Source organism: Fusarium musae, chromosome 12 (assembly GCF_019915245.1).
Source record: "Fusarium musae strain F31 chromosome 12, whole genome shotgun sequence".
Lineage (NCBI taxonomy): Eukaryota > Fungi > Ascomycota > Sordariomycetes > Hypocreales > Nectriaceae > Fusarium > Fusarium musae.
Window position 1 is genome coordinate 50,811 of NC_058398.1, and position 16,602 is coordinate 67,412.

The 16,602-nt window shown below is 49.6% G+C and overlaps 4 protein-coding genes across 4 annotated transcripts; 2 read left to right on the forward strand and 2 right to left on the reverse strand.

Annotated features, from left to right (window-relative positions):
- Nucleotides 1-361: 361 nt before the first annotated feature.
- On the forward strand, nucleotides 362-806 carry J7337_013847 (uncharacterized protein; the record flags this gene model as incomplete). The annotated part of the gene is made up of 2 exons (XM_044831322.1): nucleotides 362-468; nucleotides 515-806. The coding sequence occupies 2 exons, from the start codon at nucleotides 362-364 to the stop codon at nucleotides 804-806; spliced, it is 399 nt and encodes a 132-aa protein (XP_044673708.1).
- Nucleotides 807-2,705: 1,899 nt separating this feature from the next.
- J7337_013848 (uncharacterized protein) lies at nucleotides 2,706-3,152 on the reverse strand (the record flags this gene model as incomplete). Its single annotated transcript, XM_044831323.1, has 2 exons — nucleotides 2,706-2,884; nucleotides 2,927-3,152. 2 exons carry the CDS (start codon nucleotides 3,150-3,152, stop codon nucleotides 2,706-2,708), a joined length of 405 nt encoding a protein of 134 aa, XP_044673709.1.
- Nucleotides 3,153-6,123: 2,971 nt separating this feature from the next.
- J7337_013849 (uncharacterized protein) lies at nucleotides 6,124-6,619 on the forward strand (the record flags this gene model as incomplete). Its single annotated transcript, XM_044831324.1, has 2 exons — nucleotides 6,124-6,162; nucleotides 6,218-6,619. The coding sequence occupies 2 exons, from the start codon at nucleotides 6,124-6,126 to the stop codon at nucleotides 6,617-6,619; spliced, it is 441 nt and encodes a 146-aa protein (XP_044673710.1).
- A 3,691-nt stretch (nucleotides 6,620-10,310) lies between these two features.
- J7337_013850 (uncharacterized protein) lies at nucleotides 10,311-11,984 on the reverse strand (the record flags this gene model as incomplete). The annotated part of the gene is made up of 3 exons (XM_044831325.1): nucleotides 10,311-10,739; nucleotides 10,798-11,585; nucleotides 11,711-11,984. 3 exons carry the CDS (start codon nucleotides 11,982-11,984, stop codon nucleotides 10,311-10,313), a joined length of 1,491 nt encoding a protein of 496 aa, XP_044673711.1.
- Nucleotides 11,985-16,602: the final 4,618 nt, after the last annotated feature.

Genomic DNA, 16,602 nt, shown 5'->3' on the forward strand with positions numbered 1-16,602 from the left:
ATCGAGGTGCGTGGGTGGGGATCCCGAGTGGTTCGAGAACAGGCACTCACCAACAAGGATGTAGTCGGACCCCGAACAGAATCACCATCATGATAACCACCGCGCACACGAAGGCGATTATAATCCCGCTTCCGGACGAGTTGAAGTAGGCAATCACGACATACGCCTCGGAAACGGGCAGCCAGCTGTTCATGCACCACAAGACTAACGCAAACACAGTCATAAACATATGCACGCGGGCATGGTCGTAATGAGCGACATATCGAGGTGGAATGTGGTGGGTTTGCACCTGGGTAAGACGGCAACTCACGTACATGAACTTAGGGACGGGCGAGAGTAGACACTCGTGGACGACGTCGGAATGACCCCCAGCGAGGAGATCGGATACATCGACGCCAACGACTGCGTGGTTTTGCACAAGAGGGCCAACGTGACCGAGAGGATGATCCCGGTGGGGTACACCCCCAGGTACGTGTCGTCCGACTCGTGGGTATTCGACATTTTGTTCGTGTAGACGCCACGTGGATCGACTAGAACATGCCAATTTCCATCCTCCTCACGGCCCTCAGAAACGGAATCATCTCATCGTCCGTGACCATCTTCACCAGCTCGATCAGAGACGGGTACAAAAACTCGATCTCCTTGATGGACGCATTGCCGTACACGGCTCACGCGGTAGATTTGCGTCCGTAATACCCGGCTGCATCTTGAACCTCGTGGACGGGTCGCTCGAAGCCATATTCTGCCTCGAGCTCGACCCCATGTACGACCCCGAGTACACTCACGTGTTCCCCATCTCGTTGTAGTCATGGTCCAATTCTGGATCTAGTCGAACCTCCTGGACCCGCCGTGCGACGAGAAGAAGTATCTATTCGTGTGGATTATTGCGTCTGACGACCGCTGCCTCAATTACCGCTCGGTCTCGAGGGGTTATGCAACACCCAACACCTTTGTGCACGTGTGGTCGATCATGGACAGGATCAGAATGTCGCTTGAGAGGACGGACTTATCGCGAGAGGACGGACTTGTTGTGTGCTGTGGGGTCTAGAAACTGCTCGGATTACATTGACAACAATAAGATCATGAGAAGAACCTCTGACACTATCGATTACAATAACACACCTGTGATCTTCTACAGCCTTAAGCCTTGGGGGCACGGGGACATCAAGCAGATAGGCGCGTAGTCGGACTCTAACGGGAACTTCAGGGATGTGAACCGGAACAACATCATGCTCGCAGCGCACAAAGGAGGATGTCGCCATCAAGTCAGGATATTGAGCATGATGTATATGAGGTCGAATGTGTTTAAGAAGATGTTGGGACTTGCGCGTTTAGAGATCAAGATAGTCCCAGACCACGTGTTGTAAGATGCAACCAATCTAGCCGTGATTACAACCCCGCTCGTGAACCACTGTGTAGCGTGGAGCGTAGATATCGATACGCGCGAGACCAGAGACCCGTACCAGTACTGGTTTACGAAGAACCGGTTGGTCCTGGCGTCCGACGTAAACATGATCAACGGCACGGACCCGACGCTGATCATGAATAAAAACAAAAACCTGGACTACATCGCGCAGATGATGTAATCGTGGTCACAGCCTAGGCAACAAATATCAGATAAAGTAGGACACGCAACCAACATATAAACTAGAATATTTACATGAACGACTACCTTAACAAGATCTACACCAATAGTAACGGCACGAACAAGATATCTGACACGAATGAGGTCAATCACAGCTCTTGGGCGGAGCGTCGCCGTGCAGGGCTCCAACATCGGCTCGACCGCGAACGAACCTGAACCTGCGTGGACGGGGGCGGACCTCAACCAGATCATAATGATACTGCGCCATCTCGTTCTGATACGAGGCTACGATGCAGGACAGGAGGGTGCTCGCTAGCAGGAACAAGCGCCAGTTCAGCATCAAGCTCCACAACGTGTTCCACATCAAGAGGGTATCATACCGCAGCCTGCCGTAGATGCCCTCAACCGGATTCGAGATCACTGAGGACATGTTCAACCAAGCCGAGAACTTGGGCGCGCCCACCATTGTATCTTCGGTCTTCGGCGACACCGCCAGCGCATTGCATCCCTTCGCGATCATGGCCCCCAACACGAAATCGAACCCGAACGCGAGCACGACCCAGGAGTTCCTCTAGTTCGCGGCCACAACCCCGGTGTCGCAGACGATCGAGCGTGAGTACAAAGACTGATGGTGCTGGTGATGAGATGGAGCACATGGCTGTGACAAAACCTTTGCCAAGAGCACCTCCGACTGCCTGACTACCACGAGATACACGAGCATGAAGTTAGGGATCAAGAAGATCAACGTCCCGCCACCGACGAGGATCGCCAACCACGATGTTGATAATAGCTAACTGCCGAAGTTACCCGACATGAGATGTGCAATGATCTTGCCATCAGAACATCGCTGTGTTACTGACAGTAGGTATATAGTTAACAACGACGAGGTCGTTTAATTTTCGCTGATGGCAATCTACACACTCAACATTAACTTATGCAATTTCATAAACAGTTTCGCCTTACTTTTGACTTTTATGGACCGGACAACATCGATTCCGCTCCTCTGTTTGGCCTGACTACCGTAGTAACCCTTCTCCTAATATTAAGAATCTTGTGATACGTTTTCTTCATCCTACTGCATAAACCATCAATCCGATCAATGAAGATGTCCCTAGGCGGTTCAGTCGACTCTTTGATACATGGCATCGTCGTCCTTGACACTTGGCTTTTGGTAAGAAAGACCGAAATGAAACTTTGGCCGACCTCCGGTGCGACCATCAGCACCACCTTCCCTTGCCACAGAGGCTTGCAGGCTATGATGTTGTCGAAGAATCCTCTGAGGTAAAGGGGTCTCGCGACCTGCTGGGTCAGGAATCGGGGCGTGAGGGTCTCCAAACTTACGGCCCTGCTGGGATGGGAACCCTATTGCTGCAAAAGGATGCATTCTTCCCGAAGAACTGGAGGCTGCAAGATCAGCCACGGGCTGTGACTGAGGGATCTTGAATGGGATTGGGGCAATGGGTGTGGGAGGTTGGGGGCCAGCACCATATGTACGGCTGGAAGGAGTTCCAAATGTACGATGGTGCGATGTTGGGGCTCTGGGAATACTCTCAGGGGAGATGTTCATTTTCGTCATCATCTCCTGGACAGCCTCCTCGCCTGTCACCCACTGATTAACCAACTCTGTTGCACTTGTAGGTATTGGCGAGGAAGAGAACGGGGTCCCGAAGTTATAGGTACGGGGTGTCGTGGGTGTAGAGGTCGGCGCTGCAGCATTGGCGATACTTCTAGGACAGGCATCGACGATAGGGGAAGGCCGGACATTCACGGAGACAGATTGATCTGCCCATAAGACGCGGCGACTCTGGTATTGAGCTGCGCCCCGCTGTTAGCCATGATAACCATTCCTCGCCTGCTGTCGATGATTCTCTATCCAGCGCTTCGCGTCGTGTTCCGACTTCAAATGGTTTTGAACAACGTTTGTTTCCCAGTTGTACACTTGGCCTCCAGCGCCACTGCGAACAAAAACGCCCCATTTTTTAAGTTCGTTGAGAATTGACTGCGCCTTTTCAGCATACTTGGCTGTTCCCCGTTAGCACTCACCAGCAAGGTTTTCCCAGAGCGCCAACTTACTTCGAAGAACCGATCCAAAACGCCAATCTTAATCAAATTCTAGACCGCTGATCGTCCAGAGATGTTTGCAAAGCGCCTTGTCGTTTTTAATATTGACATTGGGTGTGATTTTGAGATCACACAGGTTTACAACAAGACTTGCTTGTAGATCCGGGCAGAGTTTAAGTCGCCATTCTTGACAGCGGCGGAATAGGTCTCAGTAATCTTAGACCTTGTGGCCTGCAATGGACTAGAGGCCATTAGTCACGGGGATGGAGCGGTGTGTAGGACCTCACATGTTTGCAATTCCCTAAGCAAAGTTCGCACCTAATGACGATGAGTGGGTTGAAGTATCCGATGCTGTTACAGGAGTTTCAAAGATGAAAATGATAGCAGTAGCATATGTAAAAATGAATAAATAAAAGATAATTCAACGCTGGAAGTCACAAAGTCTAGACACCAAAGCTTCAATCACGTGTATGAACACTGTAGCTACCCGGCAAGAGGGGTCGATCATCCCCTTGCTGTGCGCGCGGTACCAACGCGCCAGGCATGGGCACAGCGATAGAGTCACTGCATGCGTTAGGCCCACATAAGGACATCTCTGCAGGCAGTCCACGGGGGACTCTCACATCGCGAGATTCCACCTTAGTGTTAACCTGCTGTCATTATTATAACGTCTCAAAGACGAACCCTCACTCAGAGGTATCTTCTCATAGAAGGATAACAGCAGTGGCGGTATCTTACGAAGAGTCATTCTCACAAGGGATATCTCACAAAGAGAATCTTACGAGGAGTGTCTCACGAAGAGTCAAATCCGATAAATAGTTGAAGAAGAATGAGCAAAGGAAGGGAAAGCATACCGCATTTATAGACTGAGAACTGATTATGTGCCTACCGACGATGGTTGATGGTTCTGAGCGGCTGAGAAGCTTGAGAGTACGTAGGTAACCGGCGATGCAAAGGTTAGTGAGTGTATTGACAAGTAATAGCAGCAATGATGCGTCAACATCATTGAGTCCAACCGCGTCAAGTGGCATTCTGGGAACTAAAAAACCATAATCCTTATGCTTATTGCCTAACCTGCTGATCGCGTGCCCAACTTTGGTGCTCGTACCTGCGGCGCTCCGCAAATGGATAGACAAACCTTCTCTTAGCGTGCAAGAGAATGTGATATATCATGCATACGGGTCGAGCGGAGCTTCAGACTGGATTCCTCCTGCAGGAGATGGCTATCAGGACCGATGTTGAGCTCGGCACGGGACACTTTAATGAATTTTGAACTTGCAAGGTTGATATGATCAGTCAAGTGGAAGTCAATTTCTGTTGAGGTTGCACCTTATCACAGTCAAAAACGCAGTGCACAATTCCATACAGTAGAATCCATCGAAGTGTTGATATCCATCACTGGCTTGACGCTTTGCCCTTGCGGCCAGCCTCAGTAAGTGCCGCCCTCGCCTTCATTCGTGCATTAATCTGATAGATCTCCGTCTCCCAAAAGTGAAACGCCTCTCCAGCTTCGCGATATCGCTGGCTCGCAAATTCAAGACGTTTTTGATCAGCCACAATTTCATCAACCATCTTCGCTTCAGACTGGCTCGATTCAGCATCGTCTTGGCGGGCGGGCAGTGGTGAAGCGTCTGCTGGGGCGCCGATTGCTAAAAGTTGCTATCAGTTAGTTACTTGAGGGATGGAGGGAGGGAGTCAGGGGCCAACGTTCAGCTAAGGTAGTCTCGTAGCTCTGTGAGTAAATGTGGAGTATGGATCGCACATTGATTCAGCATCATCTGCCGAGTATCGGGGTCTGTTAGTAGTTCACCAGCGATGCTGTCGTGCTTGCGCTGCACGAGTTGAGGGTCTTTGAGCCAGTTGTGAAGCTCATCTGTCGGAACCTCGCTGTAAGATCGGAAGGTCGACGACGTGGAGGTTCGAAGTTCGACACGAAGGCACCTGACGCGGCCGAGGTGACGTAAAACCGCGGAAGTTGATCATAGCGGTTGGGCTAAGGTTGAAATTGGGGTTGGGGTTGGTGAGTCCGATACGGACTGGGCTGCTCCTGCTGCTGCTGCTGCTGCTGGCTCATCTTGCTTGATGTGATGAATATTGAAGAATAGTTGAGTTTGATGGATGCAAGATGGAAGATGAAGGAGACAGAATAGAGGATACACGAGTTGAATGATTGACTAAGGCGTCAAGAATGGTAAAGGTGGTGTGGAGACTGTTGAGTTACACAAGCTACCTGTAATAGCGTATCATTTACAACCTCACGATGAATCCGATGCCAGAACCCGGGTATGATGCATTACGTCGATTGCTATTGCAGACCGCCCTTTTGAGGGTGTCGCTCTGGTCAGTTGGTAATTCAGAGAGATTACTCTTCTCCCAGCAGCTTCATCCTCTCCGGCTGTACTGTAATTCACTTCGATGAGACTCATCACCTTCATTTACTATCCCTCCCATTGCCTCTGACAAACCCAAACCTCACAATGTCGCGAACGCCCCGAACGCCACGAGATGATGATTCAGTGAGCATTCAGAAGCCGTATTCCACAGTCAGACTAGTTGCTGACCCACTTCCAGCATTTCAGAGGCTATAAGATCGAGCGCGTGTCTCAAAGCTCCAAACGAGTCGACTGGGAAGCCTCTGATCTGAAGATCTTCTACTACCATATGGCTCGCTATCAGATAACCTCAAGGGAAGACCTCCAGCGCGGCTTCGACGAGCTGACCCGCAATCTCGGGATCATGGACAGATCGGAATCCTACAAGAAGGCGGTGATGAATAAAGCACTGAGTTCCATACACTACCACGTGACGAAGAAGTTCCGCGAGCCGAGAACTCAGGTTCTCGTCCCCATTAACGAGCTTGATCCTGCTGGCGATTATGTTTGGAAGTGGCCGAGATACTCGCGGCAGTGGTTGAGGGACGATTGGGGGGAGATCCGTATCTTGTTCCTGATGGGGAGGATCGCAACGTTTTGAGATCTGATCCGCCGGGGCAGAGGGCTATAACGCCTGAGCCAGAGCCCGATCGCGTCCAGAACAGGTATCGGAGACCTCAGGCAACTAGGGCGTACATGTCGGGTGCATTGGGTCATGTTACAGCATCTAAATCTCGGCGTTTAACAAGTTCACGGTCCTGCAATACATCGTCTCAACCGTCTCAATCATCCAGGTCCCCTCGTATTTACTCGACCCCACAATCATCCCGTTCGGACACAACCTTCAATCCACACTTTCCAGCGCCGTCATCATATACTTCGAGCCTCATGATCGACGATGATGATGAGGTATATTTTTCGGATGGTTCAGATCAAACCATCAGGCCGCCACCCCGTTCAACACAGGGGGGACCGTCATACGTTGGAACAAATTCCTGGTCTTCACGTACTTCTGACAAGACAGAAGTGGAGATCGGGTGGATAGAACCGACATGAGTATGGGGTATGTTCTCAACATACTCAAACTCATGGTCCTGTGGAAGAAGGATATTGATGCATGGCGAGCTCAGGAAGACATCACCAAGATCAACAACCTCAGTCCTCCTGCTGAAGATCCCGGGTCAGATGGGGCTCCATTTCCTAACCCGCCGTGAACTCCGCCATCATACAAGAACCTCACGGCAGCCTTTGCTCACGAACCTAATATCCCACACTTTCCTCATATGCCTGCTCACATCGCCCAATATAACCCTTACCAAGGGCGTCATCCCCGTAGTGTATTAACCCCAACATCACCAACTACATACTGCATACCGCAAGGCGAGGAGAAAACTGAGTCGCAGCGTCTCGTGGCGCTGGCAATGCTGTACGTGACGGTCCAGGTGCAGCATGAAGGTGCAGGCCAGTATTGTGGGGATAGCGGGAGATGTGAATGAGCAGTATAGACATGAGCGCGGTGCTAGAGTTGCAGGGGCTCAGAGGCAGCAGGCTGCTGAGCAGACGCTCCAGGCAGTGCTTGTGGAGAGGGATAATGGGCAAAAAAGTATTCAGGTTCCGGCTATGTTGCAGAGCTGAATTAGGGGCGCGGGATATGACAGTCACCGCATCTAGAATCTAAGGCTCTTTAAACCATCTCTTGTACGCCCCTCTACCGTGCGTGGTATATCAATTGATTCAAATTAGTTAATTGTACCATGCATATTATGATGAATTCGGCGCAAGGATCGTGCTTCAATTCAATTTATTCCTCAGGCATCCAACGGTTGGTTGGTTGGTTGATTCGTGGTTGAGAACAAAGAAAAGTATCCGACCATAACAGCTTCTTCCTTTCAACCTCTTCTCCCTCGATACTTGTGAGAATATTACCCATTGATTCTATCGTCAAGTCACAGTCTGCATCACGATGCTTCCACCACGCAATCTCCGATCACGCACTGTCCCTTCAACACCAACTGCACCCCGTCATCCACCATCGCAGCCATCACGATCCTCATCGGACCTGTCTCGACCAGATCATCATGAAAATGGAGAATTCACTCTGGTTCGTCTTCGGCTCCATCCACATCCTCAACTGGCCCAGCATCAACAAAGCGCGAGCGTCGGTCTTTGTCTACACAATGAATATTGGGCATCTCAGGGCTTGCGCGATGAAACATTTCATTTTCATCGTATTGATCATGTCTCACATCATGGACGACCTCCATTCACGCCAGCGACGCCGCCAACTGCACCCAACTACATCGTTGAGTGTAGTGACATTAACCTGCGGGGTTCGGATGATGAGGGCAAGGATGAGGATCATGCTCCCGTCTCCATCCCCCGAACCAGTCCTATTATCGCGTCGTCCTGCGATTTGTGATAATTGTTTTATTCGATTTATACTATACGGCCTTGCCGTCTATACCATTATCGTTACTTTGTTCCTGGCTTTTTAGCCACTCCTATATCGCCCGCCTCTTCCAGAAACCACCACCGTACAACCACCATTCATGCGCAGTGTTCTCCCTGTTATCGAACATTATCAACACATTTATCTGCAGTACGCCAGTCTGCCACGACAGTAAATCATCAAGGAAACGATACCCTTTAAAGTTTTAGATCGTCACAGGATAACTTTGGGTGACGCTTGCCGTGCAATGGTTAACATCGGGGAGTTCTGGGATGAGCAGAATGGCCTGACACAAGAGCCCTGGGAGTACGCGCGGCATCGGTACAAACATGGGCGGAGACACAAGGATTCGCCGGTTCCAGATGATGCCATCGACATATTTCAACAGTGTCACGGAGCAGAGGATCGTGTTGGCGATGTTGTCAGCTCATACCAAGATCGTATCTGTGATCGCCTATCAACTTCCCAGAGATGCACAGAGGATCTTTCTCGGTCTAGCCCATGACGTTGGATATCCATATCGTCGCGACTCATCGTCACCTTGCAATTCAACACGAGCACACAACGGGACAATGAAAAAGTGCCAACCTCTTCCAGTTATGTGACTGGATGAATTCAAAAGAAGTATTGGACACGATGGTCTCAACGTGTGGGCGAAGAAACCCCTCGATCGTATTGCGCAGCTCGCAGAGTTGTTGAAGTTGGCCTCTGACGATTTATCATTTATCGTTAAGATGGCCGAGACTCATGTTCCTCTGACCCCGAAATGGTCTTGGCTTAAGCTCGGCCGGGATTGTCCATCATCCAGCCTGCATGCGACTACTATCGAGCCGATCAGAAAGATGCAGGAGAACATGACCCAGATAGCCTCGAGCGTCGAGCTACTTCATAATCTCCAAACAGCAATCCTTAGCCAAGAAGGCGAAATGCTGTCCTGGCTGACTTCACTCCTCGCCCATGCCCCCGACCTCGAATCTTGGTATGACATATCTGGAGGCTCATCTACCGGAACTGCAAACCCCTGGGAGGTTTGGCGACCAAAAGACGAACTCAAGACGTATGGACAGTGGTGTGTATACCTGGGTGTCCCAAGGCCCGCCAGGGTGGAGATAAAGTCCTTGTGACGCTACATCTTCCTGGTGCGGAGGTTGCGTTCACGATCATGTTTGAGTCTCTGGAGCTTATGGATGGGCTCACCAAGGATATGAAGCAGTATATGGACCTTTGGAGGGCTGAGAGGTTGAGGAAGCCAGTGTGAATATTTAGGTTGGAATTAGTATTGGAGTCCAGTAATGTATTATCTTCCGTACTTTAGTTATGCTAATTGTTCAATCAATGAAAACTACTTCATTCCATGACATCGTCTTGCGGATTACTAGTCAGAAGATACTATCTCATAGGTTTGAAGATTTGCAAAATAATGATGAAAGATAGACAAGAAAGGGCAGTGCACGAGTAAAAGTATCAATCTGGATATTTCCGGGCATATCTAGGAGCTTTTTGAGGCATAGTTGAAAACTTACGGCTGATGATTCTGTAGCTAATCGCTACAGGCCTGACGTCCGATGGTATGGGCCTACTTGAGGCTTGGTATGAATTTGAGTCGCGGGTTGGTCGAAGTGAACTGGCAAGGAGACCGGAACATGGGCATAGTTCTCCAGGGCAGTGTTAAAGTGTACTTGTTGCTAGCTCTATGATAGTCATGACGGCGTTTTCCACAACTTATATCTTCAATTACCAAACCGAGCAACGGAGGTAGTTCCGCGCTACAGCAAAAACAGTCCATCTTTGTGTGTAACAAGCCAACCCAATCCATTCACACTGCAGCGCAATTTCATCCTTCTCAGCGCCTATGTCTACTCTGACTGCGTTTCTTTTCCTTTCCCCCGTCACTCTCCTTCTTACCACGCCTCTCACGCTTAGAAAAGTTCTTCTCCAACTCTTCCAATTCGCCTTCTTCATCCTGGTACCGTGTCGATCGTGATCGGCTCTTCCTTTCCTCCTTGTCTCGTCGTTGGCGTGATCCGCGAGGGTGAGACTTCCGTTGCTCTTCATCGCTAGAGCTTAATTCTGGCGATGGTTCATGGCGCGATTTCTCCCGTCTGTGACGGCTCTTAGACTTGGATCGCGACTTCGCCTTTGACTTTGAGTTTGGCGGTTTGATTTCCTCGAATTTAAAGTTACAGTCACCTTTCTTGCGTTGTGATAGACTATCTCGCTTCTCCAGAATCCCCGTACCTTGGGGTCCCGATTTAAGAGAGTTCACAATCTCCTGTGTTGCAGTGCTTGGGATTATTATATGGGGGTTTGCACGACGGTGCTCGATGTACCACTGCACTAGTGGAAGGTGTTGAGACTCCTGGCCATGTGTAGATGTAGACAAGGGTGATGTGAAGTCTTGGGGGTTGATATGATGGCGTTGTCGCAGCTGAAAGGATGGAGGGTCCGTATGGTGTGCTGTTGGGATAGATCGCTGGGGCATCTCCACCCAATATGGAGCCGCCTCTTGGTTTTTCGGTGCAGAAGGGAGCCTCGACCCTCGAGGCACCACGTGAGTCTGTCTGGGGCGAAAGCACGATAGATCCCTGGCGAGCTGGGGGTTTTGTCTGGCTTATCTCAAGGCTTGCTTGATTCCAGGATGTTGCGGGCATAGCAGAAGCCGCTCGGGATGACTGGTGGCCCTGTGCTATGGTATCTTTGCCCATACTGTCTGTGAGCGATCGACTCTGGGCCATCAAGTTTGAAGGGTGCTGCTGATCATTCAGCGTTCTCCATGTTGCCTTGGCTGAATAGGTCTCGTTCAGCGGGATATGTGTAGTAGCATGGCGTGGCTGATATTCAAAGACAGAACTTGCATTATCATATGGCTCAAGACCGTGGGCTAAAGGTGCGGACTGATGACATTCTGAGCCTAGGACTGGATGATCAGTGGCCTTATCCAGCTCCTGTAGACCTTGAAGCTCTGGCTCATCACCCGGCTGAATCCACTCTTGGGTTAGGGTTCTCGACCGTAGAGGTTTGGGCGCGACAATATTGACGGCGTTGGCCGTCTCCCGAGGTCTCTGGATGATGGGATTGTCAGGAAACGCCCCCGGTATCCTATCAGAAGATGCTGCAGCTTGCCTGGTGTCAGACGTGCGTGTCTTTGGGGTGTCACGGGGTTTTTGCTTGAGCTAGCGGCTGTCTGTTGGGCATATCGAGGTACCCCAACTGAACGTGGACATGTGAAAAGATTTTCCGGACCAAAAGCCTCCTGGTTGTCTAATTCCTGCATATGCTTTCTCCAGCGATTTCGAGTAGTTGACAAAGACACAGGATTCGTAACCCATTTCTTGTCATATTCCCTCTCATTATCATACTCACCTGACTCAGGGCAGTACTTTTTGATCCAAGCAGCATCTGTCTTGTCAAAACCATAAGAATTAGCCGGGGTGCGATGGGCCCGTATAAAACGACCGAACTCGCGGCCCTGACGAATAAAGTCTACTTTGCTGGGCTTAGATTTCTTATCTGTCATTTTTGTGGTTTTTATGACTTCATTGTTGATCAAGCGAGTGTACGAAGCTTGGAGGGACTTTGTAATGGTAGGCAGTTTCGGAGGTGAGGGGAGGAATGGGAAGTCGACAGGCATGCAGAGTAAGTGACGGTGATGAAGAGATGAAGTTGGGGAAGGCCAGAGGATTTAAGATATACGTAGCAGTAGGCGGTACCAGATGTTTGGAAACTTGACTCTGTTTCGCAATAGAGCAAGTTATCACGCCTATTCACTGAACTAACAGAAGAGGCAAGGAGAACAAGTGTTTGACTCCAGGCAAGCTACATGAGTCACGCGGTGTTAGCAAGGAAACTAACACACTTATCCCTGCAGGCACTTGCAGAATAAAGAAATTATATCAAAGCCGGATATGAAAGAATAGCACTAAAGATGGGGACCTGTTTGTACAGTTGCGAGATGTAAGGGGGTGGATGTTTTGAAAGAACAGATAGGATTCATAATTGAAGGGAGCCTAAAACTCAAACATATCTTTTCATTGGCATTATGAAACCTCGTAGTCTATCTAAACAAAACCTCATTTGCACAGCATGATCAAAGCATCCAATCTCGCCTGTCTAACTCCCTCCTCAGACTTCCAAAAAATCTGTGCGCCGTCCTGACGAAGCCGGAACAAATTAGTGATCATAGTGAGCCCGATCCTCATCATCACTCAGAAGGGCCGCAACGTGGATAAGAGTATAAATCCAACCCCGCTCGGCGTCCACGGCGTTAAACTTGATCAGATTCTCCGATATCCATTCAAGTTTTTGTCCTGCCTCTTTCGCAAATGCATCGGCGATTGTTCGATGGACAGCTTGGTAAAGAGGCTGGTCCGGAAATGCCGACAGTTGGCCGGTCGGAACGGCCTGCTGTGTGCATCCAAGTTTAGGACTGCTTGTAATGGTTCCTGTCCGTTGTGAGGGTTCAGCACTTGCAATCCATCATTGTAGCTTAACCCCAAACAAGTCATCGCCACTGCAAACTATATCCGTGCCTTAATGGCTCTATATTAGCCTATTTACGCATATAATGTTTACACTTTAGATGTTCGCGAATGTTGTCGCGGTCCCGCACTCTCGAGCAACACAACTATTCCTCAATCGCGCACTTGACTGGCGGTACGACTACGACTTTTACCAACCTTGACAATTTCCATCTGTCTTCTGACTGACGAGCAAGTTTTATCCATATTCCGCTGCTGTCCTCCTCTCTCCAAAGCCTACCAGTATATAATCCCGACCAACGGCTGCTCCTCCACCTGCACCTTCAATTACTCGACCGATGGTCCTCACACATTCGCTGTGATGACATAGAAGCGGAAAGCTCTAAGTTTTGAAGCCCAATCTGGCACAGACGAGGCATGCATTCTGGGTTAGGAGTAGGCCTCGAGACTACCTGATCAGCCTAGGTCTGCTATCTCTAATGGCCCGAGGTACAGAGCAGAAGCTGCCGGGACAATTAATCGGAGGTAAGCAATTTCAATGAGGGTGCTGGAGGAAATACTGAGGAATATGTTCACGATTTAAGCGTGCCTCGCATGGTCAAAGTAATTAACATCAACGTCGCCGGGGTAGACTCCAAGTTCGCGCCCAACCAGCACATGGCAGCCATTGCGTCGGCCTACAGTAACAACAGCCCGCTCACGTTCCACACCACCGCCACGGTCGAGGTCATATGCCACTTGAGGGACAGCGCCTCCCGGAAGCATGAAGAAGCGGATGGAGCCCACCACAAAGTTATATACCACGGCGGGACTGAATAATATGATAGTCGGGACAGAATCTCCGGGGATGACGAGAAGTACACCTCTGGCTAGAGGATGCCAATGCGTCGCAGAGGGCGTTCTTAGATCCTTACTACATTCCGCGCTTCAATGCAAATGGAAGGATCAGGTCATCGCCGTGAGGATCCCAGTTGGGATCTGCACTGAGAAGACGATGGAGATCACCCACGAGATCTTGTCGACTAGCACGATTGTCGCCATGCTGCCAATGGAGCGAAGGTGCATAGGCTATATAATGACTATTGACAAGAGAAATGCGAACAAGAGAAATGCGAACAAGATCGTGTTATGGGCCAGGATTTCAGTCAATATCATGCCGACCCAGAGTTCTTCGGAAGGAAAGTCATCATCGTCTCGGTTGTTACGAGGGTCGTGGTCAAGCTGGCCAAGGCATGATGAAGCAGACCCTGTTGATATACCCTATGGTCCGTGAGTCAAAGATATCCATGAACGAGTACTCCAAGTGCATCACGATTACCCAGACCGCTGCGATCATGTCGAACACAAGCCTGAGGCCCCCGTTCAGTGTTCCAGGGAGGAACATGGCCTCAGGCTTCATCACATGCAGCAGAACATCGGGACCCGTACATCGTAAGCAACGAGTTTGCGGAGTTTAGCTTCATCGACTACTCCCTCCCAAGCCCAGCAGAATGGTCTCGCCGTGGGACATGCTTCTAAAGGAAAAGTGGTGGAGGTCTTTTGTCCCTGCTCTGGTGCTTGAGACGTGCGAGCTTGGCTTGCTGAACGTGCAAATAGATGTCCTGTGACAGAGGTCCTTGCTGTCTTGGGGAGAAAAGGCTTGTACCTTCTCTCAACCTAGTGTAAGACGATGTGCTGATCAGGCTACAACGTGGGCGCCCGGCCCGGAGTCGATTGGGAGATGCAGGTGCATCCGGAATATTTTCCAAACCTGCGAAAAAGCAATGTTCTGTGACAATGAATGACTGATTATACGCATTGCATTGTAAGGATTCCATTCAACGATTCGATTCTGGAGGATTCTACACTGGACTTCAAGTGAAAGGAAAGATGAGTAAGGCGCAATGCGATTCTTTGATATCATAGCAGCTTATTTTATCGCATCGCCTAGATATTGAAGAAGAGGTTCTCGGCCAACAGAGCTACAACTTAGGACGCTAATTGTCCAACTCGAAAACATGCCATTCCATCCCACCACGGCCGATGAGAGCCATATTTCACCAGACATCCATCAGCGATGAACGACTGCGGCCACTTCCATTTCCGCGTGTAGTCGCAGAACCATTGGGTTCTTCTGCTGATTGTTATACTTTGGTGGGCGGGATAGACTTCAAGCTCTGCCTGCACATTGATGAAAGGGCTCTTCTGCATTCATATCGGTTCGCCGTGACTTGATAAAGGGTTGCAAGAAAGTAACTTACTGGGTGTATCTATAAAAATACAATTCTACAGTCATTATCTAACTGACCGAGAGCTCGTGGTCGCATCAGGTCTCAATGTCATGAATTCTAACCACCCGGGGTCGGATGGAAGCCTTGTTGACCCGGCTTCTGACGCTTGATCTCTGAAAGCAGATTTGAAGTAGGGTAGGAAATATGCAGCTCCCATCCAAGCCAGTACCGGAGCCGTGTCTCCATCGGCCGTTCGATCTCATCGGGCGCTGTCGTCGAGAATTATGCCTCACTTGTACAAACTTGCCTTATCTACAAGGACAGTAACAAGTACTGTATTCTTGTTGGAGACAAAACAAAGAAAAGAATTGCTACCGAGATTCGCTGCAGCCAGAAGTAGTCTTTGATGAAGAACATCCTTACAGAGTACCAGAAACAGCGGGTGTTCCAGTCAAAGAGACGCCGTGTTAATTTCAGTCATATCTTAGAGAAGCAGAGGAGCTTGCGCTTGTCATTTCTTGCTGTGATGCAGATGGAGGCGCATTTCGGACTTGGATTCTGAGACGGACGCAAGCGTTGGGTGGGGTATGGAGGTACCGGGTAGTCTCTGATCTAATGCCGAGCTCTTACTTGGTTCTGACTTGCTTTTTACATGGAGTGTTTCTCTGGAAATACTTGCCTACTTATTTTGTAATGCAATGCTCGGTATCTATGTTTAGTACTGCCGACTGGCCCGGTCTCTTCTAAACTAAGCTTGCTTGGTATGAACGGCGATGTACTAAACTAACAAATTCTTGTTATCAAAAGAAAAAATATACATGCGACCCGGTTTGCGAAGAACGTATTTGACAAGAAACATGGCGACGAATGCATTGCACCGAAACCACCACCTCGGCTTGGTTTACATTCATCGTCTTACCGTGTGACGATTTGACTTGAAGGAAAAATGATGGTCAACCCGTGCCGGCAAGCAAAATGAAATGCCAAAAACATACAACAGCGGGGATTCGCTGGTCGTCACCGACCCAACTACTAATCCGCCGGTTAGTGGCTTGACTATGGGAGAGCGAACGGGATCCCGTATTTTCCACTACCTCTGGTCGTATGTACGTGTAACTAGTGGTGTCAGGACTTATATGTAGTACATTTTAGTAGACTTGGCAATGAATCGTCCTTCCAGAAACCTGTACATCAGCATAACCGACACTGAGGATGCTTCTAAGTCCAAAGCCGCTGGCCAGTCCTTCAACACCACGATACATACTTGTGCAACACCATCCCTGAAGAAGAATAAGACAGCAACAAACGTCTGCTTCCCTCGCAGGCAGATCGATCCGCGATACGGCATCTCAGCAAACATTGTAGACAAGGACAAGGAACGTCTACACACCGCACCCAGAACTCATTCGGTACCGGGGAAAACGAGATGGCGTCAATATCGATGTAG